Source organism: Lotus japonicus, chromosome 1 (genome assembly GCF_012489685.1).
Source record: "Lotus japonicus ecotype B-129 chromosome 1, LjGifu_v1.2".
In the NCBI taxonomy this organism is placed as follows: Eukaryota; Viridiplantae; Streptophyta; class Magnoliopsida; order Fabales; family Fabaceae; genus Lotus; species Lotus japonicus.
This window is the reverse complement of record NC_080041.1, coordinates 115,707,804-115,724,752: the sequence shown is the minus strand read 5'-3', so window position 1 is coordinate 115,724,752 and position 16,949 is coordinate 115,707,804. Positions and strand designations below refer to the sequence as shown.

Sequence of the window (16,949 nt, the reverse complement as noted above, 5' to 3'; positions counted from 1 at the left end):
TAGTGTCTTTTTTATATGTTTACAAATCTCGTAGTAGTAAATAAACTAAATTTTAGTAAGAATCACAAGATCAAAATTCAGGAAAATAATTTATCGGAGGGATCACCCCCTAAACCCAAATAGGGACCAAAAGTGTCTTTTTATTCTAAAGCAAAAGTGTCTTTTTTTTTTATATGGAAATGGAAATTATACCCGCTGTGTTAATAGCTATCCCACACGTCTTGATATCACATTTGGAGCGTAGACTGTCTCGAGGAATATGAAAATGTCTTAATCAACGGCTGATAATGAGGGACCATGGCTATTACGTTGGAAGAGCGTAGGGTAGTGGACACTGTTTCCTTAAACTCCGAAGTAAAAGGACAAAAAGTTCAAAAAAAAAAGTAAAAGGACAAAAATACATGACACATAGTATTTTTTTTACGGGCACATGACACATAGTTAAAAAATATATATACTATATCATTAAATTAAGAAAGTAGGTAACTGATAAGCTTATTACTTTTAGATAGTATTTATGTTAAGGGTCCTTTTAGTTAGGTTCGAAGACCAGAAACGAATTTGGAGGCCCCCGTTATTTGTTTATACTTCTTTGTATTTAGATTCAGTTAATTTTGGTTTTTAATTTATTACTTTTTCTCTTGTGTCCGAAGACCATAAACGAATTTGGAGGCCCCCGTTGTTTGTTTATACTTCTTTGTATTTAGATGCAGTGAATTTTGGTTTTTATTTTATTACTTTTTCTCTTGTAATAAAAAAATAATACAAGGGCCCTTTGGTAGTCAACATATAATAAAAGCATAATAAGATTAAGAGTTAGATAAGAGAAGAATATGATAAGAGCATGATAACTTCTTATCCTATAATATATTTGAGGTGGACAAGATAATAATAGAATATCATATAAGAGAAGGGGGGGGGGTCAGACTAGTTAGGTCCGAAGACCAGAAATGAATTTGGAGGCCCCGTTGTTTGTTTATACTTCTTTGTATTTAGATGCAGTTAATTAATTTTGGTTTTTACTTTATTACTTTATCTCTTGTAACAAAAAAAAATAGTGAGGGTCCTTTGGTAGTCAGCATATAAAAAAAAGCAGAATAAGATTAAGAGTAGGATAAGAGTAGAATATGATAAGAGAGTTGGATAAGAGTAGAATATGATAAGAGCATGATAACTTCTTATCCTATAATATATTTGAGGTGGACAAGATAATAATAGAATATCATATAAGCAATGAAAATACATAATTTTTTTTTTCAAAATAACGATATTATTTCATTAACAATAAAAACCTTGAGTACATAATATTTTTTTATATTTTTATAAATTAATTTTTTTAAATTAATTAGTATTTTATTTTTATAGATGATTCTACATATCTTTTAAAATTAAATTGCTTTTTATTTTTACTCTATTTAAATTTAAAATATATAAGTAATTGATTTTAGTTTTTTTTTGAAATGGATTGATTTTAGTTTAATAGTAGTGAGTGATAAATAATAAATTTAATTAAGTTCTAAGAATATTATTAATATTTTTTTAAACCCATTATTATTATTTTTTAAAACAGTCAAAAAATAAAATATAAATAATCATGTATGCACATGAATAGTTTTAAGAAATTAATATTAGATAATATGAGAAAAATTAAATCATATTTACTATTGTTAAATTAATATATATATATATATATTCTATTTTAGTGTTAGTAAATAATTAATTAAAATTTTTACCATCATAATATATGTAATAAAATAACATTAACTGAGTAGTGGCAAGTAATAACGAGAAAACTGCCTATTTGTATGAGTAAATAATTTCACCATATATATGTTACTTTATTTTTTAATTAATTTTAGTAACTAAATAATTTTAAGTTTATATTAATAACAAGAATTGATAATTAGTAAAATCATTATATTATTAAAATTAATATTTTTACATTTATAAATTAGTAAATTATAAATTATAAAAATATAAATATTGAAATAATTTAACTTGGGGCTATGGTACTGAAAAAAGGAGAAAAATTGTCATCCTATCATGTCAGGATCAGTTACAACAACCAACGAATAAGTCTAAAATTTACACATGATGGATAATATAGAATAAGAAACAATATTGCATTCCTGTTGGCGCAACAAACAACAAATTACAACTGAATATATATAATTAGACTATCCTATCCACCAAACGTCCCCTAAATCACCAACAAGGTATTGGTCTAATCGTAAACAAGCTAGACCCTCTAAGAATGAAAGTACATGTATGAATCACGAGAAAGACATTTGTGTTACTTAAATGTCGGCTGATTCCATGACATACCCTTTGATAATAAGTAAGCAAGGCCGCTAGGAGCACTTTACTCTTAGAAGACCTTCACAAAGGCTTACTAGAGACCTACAGACGACTATATATGGTGACCCCGGCCGAGCCTAGCTATAAGTACATATGTAGTCGTCCCTCTACGTAAATTTAGCTCACAATGTTTTACTCTGAATTTTTCTTAGACTCTAAATTCTCTCTTTGTCCTCCCGGGCAGTTGGAAATGTATTAAAGTAAAATGCACCACCTTGTGCTAGTGAGAACATAGACACGTAGGTAGAGGTTAATTTGCTAAGTGTCATAAGAATGTTAGCATTAAGCAGTGAAAGAACTGATGCAAAATTGTATGATCCGAGGAGAGATTATGAAAGAAACAAATAAGGAATGCATTGAGGGAGAGGCGTGTAAGCAAGTCATTACAAAACTATTGAATGGCACCATTGTCAGTTAATTTTCTTTTTGTGCGTAGTTTCCCAGAAAGCTCAGCTAAATCACACGCCAAAGCTTTAATGTGTTGGTATTTTCGTTGCAAACGAAACTCAATGCAGAGCATATTCTTCAAAGAATATCAAAGCTATGTGGTTTACTATTTTGTAAAGACTCGGATGGATCCCCACCACGCTTTCTTATTTGTTTATATGGCAATGCAAAGCATTAGACAACACGAGTCATTATCATATCCGCAGCACTATGGTCATCTCATGGTTTTCTTTTCTTTTATTGAACGTGTTGCAAGCGGTCCAAAAGGTCATAAGCCTCAATTGCATTTTAGCCGGTTCAAAGGTCTTGTAACCAAGCAAGCACCATAGAATTCAACGAGACAACTTACTCAAAGAACATTTCATCCCAGCCAAGACCGAGTGGCATAGCTCCGACACATTCAATAATGATTGTGCAAGGCTGCCCAATAACAACTAAGATCTTGAAAGTGTTAGGAAATAATACAGCTGAAGAAATAAAATAAGTAAGACTGCAGTCAACGACACAAGGATATAATGTGGAAAACTCCTTGATTCGAGAAAAATCATGGTCGTTATCAAAAAACTGACAACTAGAGAATAATCATTATGTGAAAATTATTACAACACATAGACTTCACTCTCAACCACCTCATCATGTCCCCAAACACGCACACTCCCCAAAGCAAATGTTTAAACTACATCCTCTACAGTATTCTAAAACAAGAACATAAGTGTCTTTTACAAGATGAATTGAGGCCATTCGTGTCAACGCAACTCATCCGTGCCAGAAGAGCCATTCGAGGCCACGTACCACCACCGAAGACAAAGATGTTCAAGTGATCTCATTTCAGGAAGAGCATCAGGCGCCATCTATGCTGAATCAAAATCAATTCCTACAAACTTGAAATTCAAGCAAAAAAATAAAACCAAGGAGTCAAGAATCATAAGTTTGATTTCCTTCGTAGTGAGGAAATCTCAAAGCAATCAAGTTTAATCAAGGATTTTTAGAATGATAACTTATTCTCTGCATCCAATAGGTTTGGTTAGGGAAAATTACAAGCCCTTCAAAGATGAAATTGAAGTTTACTCATAATTTACCGGAAAGGCAAGTCCAAGGAGCACGTGAATGCCTTCATCGCGTGCAAAGCCATGAGGATTTTGGATCGCAACAACGTGAATGCTTTAACTTGTAGAGTGTTTTATCCACTTTAAAGGGAGACACTTTATATTGGTTCCAACGTCTTTAATTTAGGATTGAGAGGGGTTCTCTCAACTTTTTTATGAAGATCCCAAACAAGATGATGCACGTCTAAATTGCATGGTAAACACTTTCATTTCACTAATACTTTACACCTAACTTACGCACTTCTTATACAAAATTCATGTTATTTCAAGTGTATTTGTATAATGCAGGTAAAAATGAGCAAAAAGTAAAAATGGTGGAAAATAAGACTAAAAAGGACGTCAAAGCATGGATTCAACGTGCTGACAAAGTTGCATGATCGTGTTGCACAAAGCCACCTCGTGCCAAAGTAATTTAAAGACCACAACCATGCATCAACTCATCTCCCCGGTGCTGAGATGTTTTAAAGTCAGCATGACTGTGCACGGTCATGTTACCTGTGTCGCCAGCCTCGAAAAAAACCCTAATTCTTCCTATTTTAAGAGAAGGAGCACCATAAAAGAAAGGGGTGTGGAGTGTAGAGCAACTGGTAAAATATAGAGGCAGAAAAGAAACATTGTAAGGGTAATAGAGAGAGACGGGAGTTGGGTTTGGAGCCCCACCCCTTAGGCTTTGCACCCCACTAAAATAGATACGGAATTTAAATTTCCGTATCAATACGGAAAATAAAATTCCGTATCTGTTTTAGTATATAATGAGTGGTTGAAAATGTGACACGCATGCTTAAATACAGTACTGAATTTTAAGTTCCGTATTCAATATGGAGAATACGGAACTTTAAATTCCGTATTTGATAAAGTGGGGTGCCAAGCCCCATAGATGGGGTGCCAAACCCAACTCCCGAGAGAGACGTAGAGAAAAAGAGAACGTGATTGCTCAGAATGAGAGAACTAGGCACTAAACGAGTGGCAACTTCCGTTAAATAAATAAAAATAGAGAAAGAACTTACAAACAATAAAAATGAAAATATTAGAGTTCTTTCTATGTTTTTCTTTTGTAGTGCACCAAAAATAATAATTAAAACAATTGAAATTCTTAACTTATAAAGTGTCATTCTCTTTTTCCATTCAAGTTTAGTTCTACCAATCTTGTAACTTAATTGTTTGTACAATATCACGAGTTGTCCATCTAAATAATTTACATTATCCACATTATTCTTCGTGACTAATTAATAATTATGGTCATAGAAGAACTACAGTTAACGACAAATAATTAGGGAGCTTTTCTCAATAGTTAAACTAAGTATAGCAGTAATAATGGATCACGAATTGGATAGGTTTGTTCATCAAATTTTATGCAGGTAATTACAGCTTAGTGTTTTTGTTGCTGGCCCTTATAACTTTTCAATCCTCCCACATCCACCATTTTGGATTGGCTTATTTGTCTAATTCACTTTCAGACTTTCAGTAAACAACTTCAAAGCTATACCTAGAAACACAAATAAAATACGAAAACGAATTTTTTTAGGATACTCAGCACCCGAATTAGTAAGAAAGTAATATATTAATATTTGTTTGCAAGATAAGCCAATACAACAGCAATACTAAGATATTGCTATTTGTACCGTCTAAAATTATTATAGCTTAAATGCACTTTTGGACCCCCAAGTTTATATTTTTTACGATTGTTGACACTGACCTTATTTTTCTACGAATGAAGACCCTAATCTTTCAAAATGTTGCACCGATTACCCTTCCGTCCAAATCCGTCAAAAACTTGATGGAACCCACTTACCTGGCCTTCCGACGGAAGGGTAAACGGTGCAACGTTTTGAAAGATTAGGGTCTCCATTCAAACTAAAAATAAAATCAGGGTCAACAATCGCAAAAAATGTAAACTTGAGGGTCCAAAAGTGCATTTAAGCCATTTTTTTAAATCCCCCTTTTATCCACGTGGAAGGCCATATCAGCGTGTTCCGTCAAGTTTTTGACGGATTTGGACGGAAGGGTAAACGGTGCAGCGTTTTGAAAGAATAGATTCTCATTCGTAGAAAAAAAAGATAAGGGTTGACAATCGCAAAAAGTTAAAACATGAGGGTCCAAAAGTGCATTTAAGCCAATTATTATTTATACACTTTTTAAATTTCTGAACCAAATGTTGGTCTAAAGTATTAGTCGTGCACGATACTTTATAAAATTTTACCATTATTCATTAATAAAATATTTAAAATTAAGAATTTAAATTATGAATTTACCCATGATAAAAATTAAAATTACAAACATGTCCACCGTTCCCGTGAAAACCTCATCCAAAGAGGATATGGAAGAATCGGAGAAGGGTGCTCTTGCAAATCAATCACAGGGAGATATGTTTGCCACTCGTGGGAAGCCTATCTCGTCGGAACCTCCATTAAAGCTGTTTCTATTGGCTTCTAAGCCACCTGACTTGAGGACATCTCAACCTAGCAAAAGGCATGCATATAATCATTCACCATAAAGTCAGACTGAATGACTCGGTAAAAATCTTCTCGTCTGAGCAATGTCTGCTCGATGACATGAAGACCAAGACACAATGAACAAAGGTAGGAGTACTGACCAAAGGCCATCTGCCCGCTCAGAAGTCCAGCTTAAAGGGCTCCCCCACATTTGTAGAGACAACTACCACGAGCTCCGACCTATAAATGTAGGTTCTATCATTCATTTATATAACATGCTATTGTGCATCGATCTATTGTGTGAACTGAAAATGTCTAAATCTTTACCATAAAAAGAAGGATGTACAATAATTATAGTGAAATTTGGTTAGGGGTAGTGTTTTCCCTAGTCGAGAGCGACCAAGTTAAGGGTCTATAAACTTTGATCTAATGATTTACGTCATCATCATTTATGCATTGATAACTAATATTAGTGTCAGCTTGGCCAACACTAACTAGCGTCGGCGTATACAATCAATGCTAATTTTAAGAATTTGTGTCGGCTATCTCTCTAACAAGTTGCGCCAGGTTTGAGTCAGCTAAACCGACGTTAACAATTAGCATCATCCATCGAGCCGATTCAACAACTAGCTCTAAGTCTTTTAATAACATCTATATCGACGTTGGCGCTAAACCGACGCTTAATAGGTCGCAGTGTCGATTTTGGTTTGTCAACGTCGGCTTTCGGCCAACGCTAATTAGCACTTTTCTTCTAGTGGAATTCATATTCAAATTTCAAAGAAGGAGCGAGAGACTGAAACAATGACGTTCCAAGGACATGTGAAGATATGAATGCTAAATCAGAGGATATGTGGAAGCTTTAGAAGATGTTGAAGAATCGTCGAAAACACATGCTGTAATATACTTACTTGTTCGTTGTAATGCTATTAAGAATACTTATTCTATAAATAAGATTTCAAATGTATGCATGGATTCACTTTCTGCTCGAAACTCTAAACACTTATACGTCCTTTCAAGCGACTAACAACAACTAGCAGATCTAAAATAGGATTTGTTGTGAAGGCATTTTACTTGAAAATTAAATTTACATTTTTATCTGCTGTTGTCTTTCTATTTTTCTTTTTCTTTATTAAATCTTCATCTTTCTTTGCTTCAATTTACTGAAATATCTAGTTTGATTTTTAAGATTATCTTCATGTTTTTCTTTATAAATTTTAGAATTACCACTTTAACATTTTCAATAAGAATAACCTAAGAAGTTTTGAATCCAATCTTTGGTTTTCATGGATTTTTATTTGCTTATAAAAATAAGTGTATACAACACTAAAAGACTCATATTCATAGATCATTATTCACAATCACATGAGTAATATGGAATATTAAGATGGACAATCTTTTTTAACATCTAATCATACAAGAAATTAAGACAAAAACTTCAAAATAAAATAGTAAAGGTTAGTTTGGGCTGCAACCTAATATCACTAAGCAACTTCCAGCTCTCTTTTTGAGGCAGGAGAAGTCACCTGCATCCTTTTGGCTTTGTTCTTTCCCACTCTCTTTATGCTTGTCATGTGGCCGTAAAATAAAACAGGAGACAAGAATATAGATAATAAATATTTAATATTTTAAATAGCATAGGGACGGGTAAATCAAGGTTTGATAGGACAGGCAAGACTCATAGGCCAGATTAAATTAGTGGTTAATATTTCATTGTTTATGTAATGTCTTGCTTTGCTTGTATCAATTGGACTTTAGTGGCTTGTGTCTGCCTGCAGAGAACTTGGATACACTTTCAAAACTTTGTTGAAAGGAATTAGAAACAAGTTTAATTTTATATTTGGAGAATAAAATACTGAGTTATGTGGCTTTGATATTGAGGGTTCTGCGCTTAGCTGAAAAGAGCATAGCAGCATGACTCATGAGTCATGACTCTTAACTAGTCGACAAGAAGACCGATTTTCTTTTTCTTCTTAAAAATAACACCCAAGAATTTAGCAGCAGGAAAGTGTATAGAATCAAAGCACGTGGAAAGCAACAGTTATACCTACCAGAAAAGTGCAAGTTATGAATTTTTTAAATGATAAAACTTTGACTAAACCCTCTAAATTTAGGGTTTAGGCGACACAAATCGTTTCGATCAATTTCTAACCAAATTAGAATCTAAACTAATCAAAAGTGGTCGAGTTGATTTTCCTTTGATTTCACATTTTTTTAACTCTAATCTGAACTGATTGGTTTGGATGAATACTCGATTTCTAACAACAAATAATTAAAAAATATAAAATTATAAAAAGAGTTCCAAATAAGTTGACTTGCATCATAAAACATCAAAATACATACATGCATATTGATGTAATTAAATACTCAAAATGTCTCAAAACACTTAAAGACTAAGAAAAAAAATCGACTAGAGAGAAGAGGGTTTGTGTTGAAACGGATAAGAGAGAGTGTGTATTGTATTATGGTGATATAGAAGCAAGACGTTTCAGATTGGACAACATATGTGACATTTTAAATATAACGATACATGTAGCGTTTCAAATGAAACTCACATTCTCATCAATGAGTTGTATCCAACTACGTCAGTTAGTCTTTCTCCCTTAAATATTATTTTTTGTTGTGACATCTCAAATGCGACGTCGTTTAAAAAGATGTCCAAATCAACATCTCTATGGGCTAAATTATTTTAGAAGTACCACTATTTGGTAAAAAGTTTTTTTTTACATTATTAAAAAAAACCATTTTTTTTTACTCAGAGTTTATGCCAACTCAACAATTCAGGAATAATGAGGGTAAAAGCAACTTCACTTGCTTGATTGTAATTTTATAAAATTGTCAAATATATTTTAAATAATTGATAATCAAAGCAAAAAAAAAAAATTAACAACATATATGATCTTAGATTATTTTGCAAGAAAAGCGACATAATGTGTGTTTTTAAAAGTTTTCAAGTTAAATGTGAATTATTCTTTTATGAAACGAAATGTGAATTATTATTAAGGCCATTCAATTTTGATTTTTCTAAATATTTCACTAGAACTTGCTACGTTGGCCCGCTGGTAGCTTTTTTTTTTGTACATCAGAAAATAAACAAATGACAGGAACAAACTAAGGCACAGCTAGACAATCCTTCAACACCTTTTCTTATTTTTGGTTACATGCTTGATGTAATCTTGCAATTTGGTTTTCAGAAGAAGTGTTTCCTTATCAAATAGAAATAAACATAATTAATGCATATTGCGCAATTTCTGAACGGGTCCTATATTCTAAAAGCAATAATAACAAGAAGAAGCTTTGGCAATAGATCTTGGACCAATTCTGATTTGGTCCCTCTGCATTGAACCATAGAGCTAGTGGATAACGAAATTAGTGTACTTTCATGCTCCAGTCTTCCACTCACAACTTGGAAACACAGGGTGCAATGGTGCATTGATAAAATTGAATGTTGAATTTTGGTACGTTGTGAAATTTCTTTGGTTTTGTAGGAAAGTTGATGAATTAGTCCACGCACCTCTGAGGAAAATTACAGCGATTCTCTTTTTATTGCTAAACAAATATTATTACAAGATATATGAGTAGCTTTTTTATACTGACTAGAAACATTATTGATAAAGAGTTGACTAGTTTTATTTGTTTGTCAATGACTAATTGAGTAGTACTTTTTCTCTTCACTAAGGTGTCAGTATATTCAGTAGTCATGTAACTAATATCTCACTCCATGATTAACATACTCTAAGAGCTTGGTCAATGAGTTTTTTCACTCATAAAAGTTGAAAATCAAATCTCCAAAAACTTACTTAAGGGTCGTGTTGAATCATTACATCATCCCCTAAATTAACTAGTTGAGCATTCTTGTCCTCTTATTATCCCTTAATATAAGTTTTTTTACCTAATTCTTCTGGATTAAAAAAATGTAGTTAAATTTAGTTAAAAAAATTCTGAAAATCAAAACTAGTTTCATTTTTATGCTTTCATTTTTAATTTTCTATGGTTTTCCAATAAATAAATAAAAAAAAGTGTTGTCAGCCTAGTATATGCAATAGTATTGTCACCACTGCCAAACAGTTTATCATCGTCATGACTATACAACAGCCTCCATCCTTCATCGCCCCCAAGCACCTTTACCTTTCACCATCGCCATTGCCACCCTCCAATCTTGCTAAAATCGCATGAAACCCTCCACTACCATAAACACCTGATACACACCTTAGTTCACTCTGGAAGGTATTGGGCAATGGTGACAATGGTAGATGATGCAAGCAATAACGACTATGTCAGGGTGTCAGCTGCTGGAAGTTTCAGAGACCACCCTAACTTTTAATCCATTTTATACAGGATAAAATGACCCTATTCCGACAACTCGGTTGCTAAGGTGCAACTGGGTCTCCATGTGCTCCATATGTTCCTCAAAACTCAGTCATCAATACATACACTCATTTTTACTTTAGACACAAAAATTAACAAACCAAAGAAAAACAATATTTGAAGTGAAGTAAATCCCTCGGATATTAGGTAGTCATAGTCAATTTGTAAACCAGGTGTAACTCCTAATATGCATTTAAAATAAAAGAATAAACGGGGGACACAAGAACTAACTAGCCATGCTAACATGAAAGAAATATAATTAACTTTCGTGAAGACAACAATTGAGGAAAAATAATGAAAATTTCCCATTATCCTAACGACGCTTGTACAAACAAGGTTTAAGCATTGGCCATTCAATGTTCTTTTTAGAATTTTTCTTTTCCTACACCAAGAAAAGCTAAATCAGCGGTGAGGGAAAGATTTGCAGATAACATAATAACAAATGAGAAAAATAGAATCAGATTCACTGCGATTCGAGACATACCTTTTTTGTGAAGTAAAACAAAATAAACATCTTATTGGAGAAGTCCTGCATTGTGTAAATATCAGTTAGCAAACTCAACTGTACATTTATCAAGGTAAAGAAATGGAACATCTAAATACCTGTTTCACAGAGTTGAAACCTAGCTCCAAAATAGCCTTTGAGAACTTTTCTGGATCTGCTCCTCCAGTATTTGGATCAAACCTACTCTTAACTTCTGCTATCAGAAGCCACCCACTGTTCAAAACTATACCAAGTCAGAACCTGATTAGGAAGCAGTGTCAAGTTCTAAAAGCTTAAAAGCACACCGAAATGCATACCCTGGTTTAAGTACCCTGTATGCTTCTTGAATGTAACTTTGGTAGTTGGTTCCCATCAATGAAAGACAGAAGACAGCAACATCAACAGATGACGAGACAATGGGAGCCTGTTAGTAATTTACATAGTGAGAATGACTGCTTTTTTTAAACAACTTAATTAAGGGCTTATAACAATAAAAGCTTATCGCATAAGCAGTATTCTAAGATAATTTGAGAAAATTATTGAAATAAGATGAAAATAAATTACAGGCAGGCATAACCGCTTATTCATAAGCAAATCTGAATTCTGAACAGCTTATGAAAATAAGCTCAAAACGGCTTATAGATAAGTCAAAAGCTATTTACATAAGCTCTCTCAAACACTTGCATAAGCGCTTTATGCCGGATAAGCTCAAATAAGCTCTTCCAGACGGGACCCTTGTTTAAGTAATCTAACCATAAATCTACAATATAACTTAGACATTGTTCTCCATTATGGGCTTTGCATTTTGAAATTATTGGAATTTGCATGGAAACTACTGAATTTTTTTTCCTCCTTTTGATTAGCACCCACTCTTCATGACTAAAACTAAAAGTAACCAAAATCTGATTATGAAGGCAAGGGCAAGAAATATTATAACTACTGTGATTGTCCAGTGCTACAGAAGTAACTTTCCAACATTTACACAGAACGATAGCCTTACAAGTAGAAGGACATACATTTGCCATGTCACAAGCAATTACTTTTGGATCATTAGAGACAAGATCCAGAGAGAAGACAGTATTCTTCACACTATTAGCAATGAGTGCTTCCCCTAGAATGGAATGGAAACATGAAAGCATTAGCTGTGTGTAAGTCAGACAACAAAGTAAAATAACAATAAAATCACAGTAAATTCTCACCACAACCAAAGTCAGCAACAACAAAAGATGGGTTCTGTTTTCTCAACCACTTAATAATTACATTAACCGGCTGTTCAGGCCAATTCGACATTTGTGTTTGATATCCTGCATGATACTAGCCAGATATATGAAAGATAAATTGAGATGGCCAATAAGAACAGCTATTTCAAACCATTATAATACATGCCCATAGATTAATATGTAAGACGTTACAGACCTCAGTCACCAGTCTAGCAAGAAACACTAGACAAGACCTAAACCATATGTCTCTCATGAATTCTAACTCTAACTCTCCAGGGTACATTTCTGAATCTGAATTTATCTTTAACAATATGCATATTTGTAGTTGAAACCACAAATGCTGGTCCTTCAAACCTCAACGAGCCTACATGTGCTATAACTTTTGAGTTTAATGTTTTTGAGTATCAACCAACTCTGGTTTTATCATACCAGAAACAATGACACTATACAACAACAACAACAACAACAAAAATCCTATCCTTCTAGTAAAGGGGAAGTTACATGAACCAAATCAACACCATAATTCTGACTTTAAGCCATGCCTAATGACACTAGAATTCGAAGAAAAAAAAATTGACGACGAAAACAACTCTCACCAAGTTAAACAGGGACGGATCTTCCTGGAAATAATCTAGCGCCTCCTTCCCACTGAAAAGAATAACACAGATTCTTAACTAGTCAAGACGAAAAGTAATCACAAGAAAAGAAAAGAAAAACAATGCACAACTCGGGTCATTGGATTATCTAAACTAATCCTTAATAGCTAAAACAAAACCAAAAAGACTCTAACAAGACCACTAGTCAATCCCATTTGGATATGAACATCCACAAAACTAAAAAACCTTCTTTCCAATTCACCCCCCAAATCACATAAAGAAGCCAAATTATTGAGTTTCCAATGCAGAATTTTCAGTATCCAAATTTAAAATTCAGGAAAAACGGGGGACAAAACAAAACACAACAACAACAACAACAAAAACAACAACAGCAATAACAATTGGATTAATGATTGGTACACAACAACATACGTGCAAGTGTATAGCTTCTCGTTCAGCATCCTGAAATGCCCACCAGACAACCTCGCCCGCATCTGAAAAAAAAACTGATTAAATCTCAAAAACTCAGACCAAACTTTCCATGTGAAGTGAAAGATCGAAGCATTGAACAAAAGAGAAGCTGGGGTAGGCCATGCCTTTTCCAGAAACCCAGAAGGCTTGGAGGGTTTGCTGGACTTTGCACGCTTAGCAGAATCTGAAGAAGGAAGCTCTTGCTCTTCATCGCCATGGTGGTTGTTGTTTGGTGCATGGTGTTTGCTGGATTTCTTGCGTTTTTTGCTGCGAACCTCGCTGTTCGTCATTGTTAGAACTTAGAATTCTGAATGAATGAAATTGTTAAACGCTTCGACGCTGCTTGCAGCAGCCTAGGGTTCTTTTCCTAAGCAAGTTCTTTTAAATGATTACATCATAATATAAAATAATGGTTATTGTAAAAAATTTCATTTCACTTAAATATTTTGTTTGATTGGAAATAGTTTTTAATAGTCGTATAACATTGTAAAAATATTTTTCACTCAATCACTTACCCATGTAAAAATCCTAGTCAGATAAGTGTTAATTTTCACAGAAACTTTAAAGTAAATTCTGTGGTACCCCGAAATTCTTTTGGGTACGGTACCCTGACTAGATGAAATTATGAAATTGAATGGCAGAGAAAGAGAAAAGATTAGGCCTTTTAACTTTTGTTAAAATCTTAGACGTCATGCCGGTTGTTGTAGCTCTTTTAAGTCAGAAACTAGTGGTGGAAGTGAAATTGTATACGAAGAAAGAACAAGAGAGTTATCGACCACAATAAGGGTGAGATATGGAAATTGGTGTCTGGCGAACGACAAGATAATGAGATAATCTATTAAAATGCTCATGAATGATTATGCTAAAGGCTTTTAGAAGTTAAAAAAATTGAAGATAAAGAGGTTTTACATCATTTAAGGTACCGTACCCTTATTTAAATTAAGGTACCACAACAAGCACCAAATTTTAATCCTTCAAAATTCTCTATCAATAAATTTAGTCATTATCAATTTGCCCTCTGTTTTCCTTTTCCTTTTCCCCTTCCCACCCATTACACATTCAATCACTTCTATCTATCTATCTATACTATATATAAAGGAAGAGTTTTTGCTACCTTGAGGGCAAGTTTGAAATTTAACAATTCATTGTACACAACTCTCAAATTAAGCATGGACATTTGTGTAAATATACTACTTATTTTCGTTAGATTAGATCAGGGTCGTTGATTGCATCTCCAATGTTATTGGCTTTTGCCCTTGTTTCAAACATTAATTTCTCTTCCTCTTCCACATTCAGCGGTTACAACTTCTCATCAACCTTTTGAACTTCAAAAATCTTCCACCATCCAAAAAATTTAATTCACATAGTATCTTCATCTTCCATCTTCTCAAGTTGCACCTTATCACCCACCTCTCAGCTTCAACTACCTCCCTATAAAATCTCTAAACCAAGTTTTCCTCACATCAAAGCACACACACAATAGAGAAATATCATTCTACCAGCCCTCTGCATCACCTGCATCGATTTCGACATCAAGGTTTTCAACTTTATTGTGCTAAGTTCTCTCTTACACATGGTAATTGTTTGGCTTTTGGGTTTATTGTCTGGATGACAAATGCTGTGAGGAAATTCCGTGTGAAAGTTGTATGTGTGTGTATTTCTAATCTCAAAATTCATATTTAATTTTGATTTTGGTGTTTGACTTATCCTTGCCCATTTTCAATTTAAAGGTTGATTTTGTGTCTGTTTGTAATTTCTTTTCTCATTATTTTGGGTTTTAATAAATTCCTTTGGCATTAGAGTTGAAGATATAAATTTGTCCAAGTTGGGGCAGGGAGGAACCATACAATGGTTGTTACTGAGGGTGTAAACTCTCTGATGGAACAAAGCATTGACAGTTTGGTTTCGATTTTGCAACTATTATCCAATAAAGCACCCAAAAGTAAAATCTTTAGCATAAGGAACAAAAATACAGGTGAATATGAAAAAAACACATTAATATACTTTATGGGTTATAGAAGTTAGAAAAATGTAAACTTTAAATATTGGATTTAAATCTCAATTCAAAGGCCTAATGATAACACTAACATAAAGAATTTAAGTCACAAACTTTTGCACTTCTATAATTCCATTCACATACACATATAAATCTTATAAAATTTAATTTTCTTTGCAAGGTACTCCATTTTGTTTATAAATTTAAAAATATAAAATTCAAGAATAAATTAGTTTAAAAAATAACAATTAAATTGTTAGATAAAAATAAAAAAGAAATTGATTAAAATATTGTTAAAATTAGTCTTCAAACTTCACACATATGCGTGCACACACATATATTTTAATAAAAAAATTAGCATAAAAATAGTGTTTACATTGTATGAATTTATATCGTTTTTTACTTAGGAGTTATGTAGAAGTCGAAAATTTTAAAACATGAAAGATTGAGCTTATATCCCAATTCAAAGCTCTTAATGATAACCCAAAACTAAAGAATACAACTCATGGGCCAAAAACTGTTAGGCTTCTACAATTCTACTTACATGTGCTTACTATTATATAGAACTTATAAAATCAAATTACTATTCTTAAAATGAACTTATTTTGTTTGTAAAATAAATATCAATTCGAAAATCAATTAATTTAGAGACTAACGATGTTAGTTTTAAAATAAAATAAAAATTGATAAAAACATTATTATTATCATATCAACTTTTAAGGGCATAATTTGTTTGGAAACAAACTTGAGAGTTTTTAAGTGATGGTAAACATATACGAAGACTTCTTATGCAACACAGTGGTGAGACATTTTTAATCAAAACTCATAAAAAAGTAAGGACAAAAGCCATTTAAAATTTTATTGCGCTTCTGCAAAATAAAAAAAATACATTCATCATTTGAAATAGAATGTAAATTTATGTTCCCTTATATCTAAAATTAATTTTTTTTTAATTCATAAAAAAAATTCTTTCTATAAAAATAAAAAAAAAACACAAATTTAGAAAGAAAGAAAAATACACACAACAAAAATGAATAACCCCGTGCATCGCACGGGTAAAAGTACTAGTTATCATATAAAACCAAACCATTGAAAAGAATAGAAAACCAAACCACTTTTAATCGTCTTGAGAGTAACTAAGTTAGTGAATGTTACTAGTACTTAGCAATAAATTTTCTATACTTTCAATTTTTTTTTTTTACTATGGATCGATATTTATTAGTACAAGCGAATATGTGCATTTATAGAGGAGTAATCAAATTTTTAATGTGGTTGTTGGGAATACACATTATTTATATAAGTTGAAACTAACTATGATTATCACATTTGTTTTATGTTTTAATAAAAAAAATGATATATCGTCTCATATTCTAGCCATTATTGTGTACATGTGTTTTAATTATTGTTTGCTAAGTGTATGCAAGGGATATGGCTAAAACGGAAGAGAAAATGAGAAGAGTCCGACTGAGATGGA

General features: G+C 32.7%; 1 protein-coding gene across 1 annotated transcript; it reads right to left on the bottom strand.

Annotated features, from left to right (window-relative positions):
* Window positions 1-10,831: 10,831 nt before the first annotated feature.
* On the bottom strand, window positions 10,832-13,846 carry LOC130729586 (ribosomal RNA-processing protein 8). The gene is made up of 9 exons (XM_057581384.1): window positions 13,605-13,846; window positions 13,441-13,502; window positions 13,009-13,060; window positions 12,392-12,506; window positions 12,209-12,303; window positions 11,510-11,616; window positions 11,312-11,426; window positions 11,193-11,237; window positions 10,832-11,090 (listed from the first exon to the last, which is right to left on the bottom strand). The coding sequence occupies exons 1-9, from the start codon at window positions 13,767-13,769 to the stop codon at window positions 11,022-11,024; spliced, it is 825 nt and encodes a 274-aa protein (XP_057437367.1). The 5' UTR covers window positions 13,770-13,846; the 3' UTR covers window positions 10,832-11,021.
* Between the last annotated feature and the right edge of the window lie 3,103 nt (window positions 13,847-16,949).

Bases quoted from the DNA above. Each gene is read 5' to 3' on its own strand.
- LOC130729586 (XM_057581384.1), bottom strand. From the start codon at position 13,769: ATGACGAACAGCGAGGTTCGCAGCAAAAAACGCAAGAAATCCAGCAAA. The intron at 11,617-12,208 runs GTATGTCCTTCT...AATTACTAACAG, and splicing joins TTGCTTGTGACATGGCAAAT to GCTCCCATTGTCTCGTCATC. The intron at 11,427-11,509 runs GTATGCATTTCG...AGTTTTGAACAG, and splicing joins TACAGGGTACTTAAACCAGG to TGGGTGGCTTCTGATAGCAG.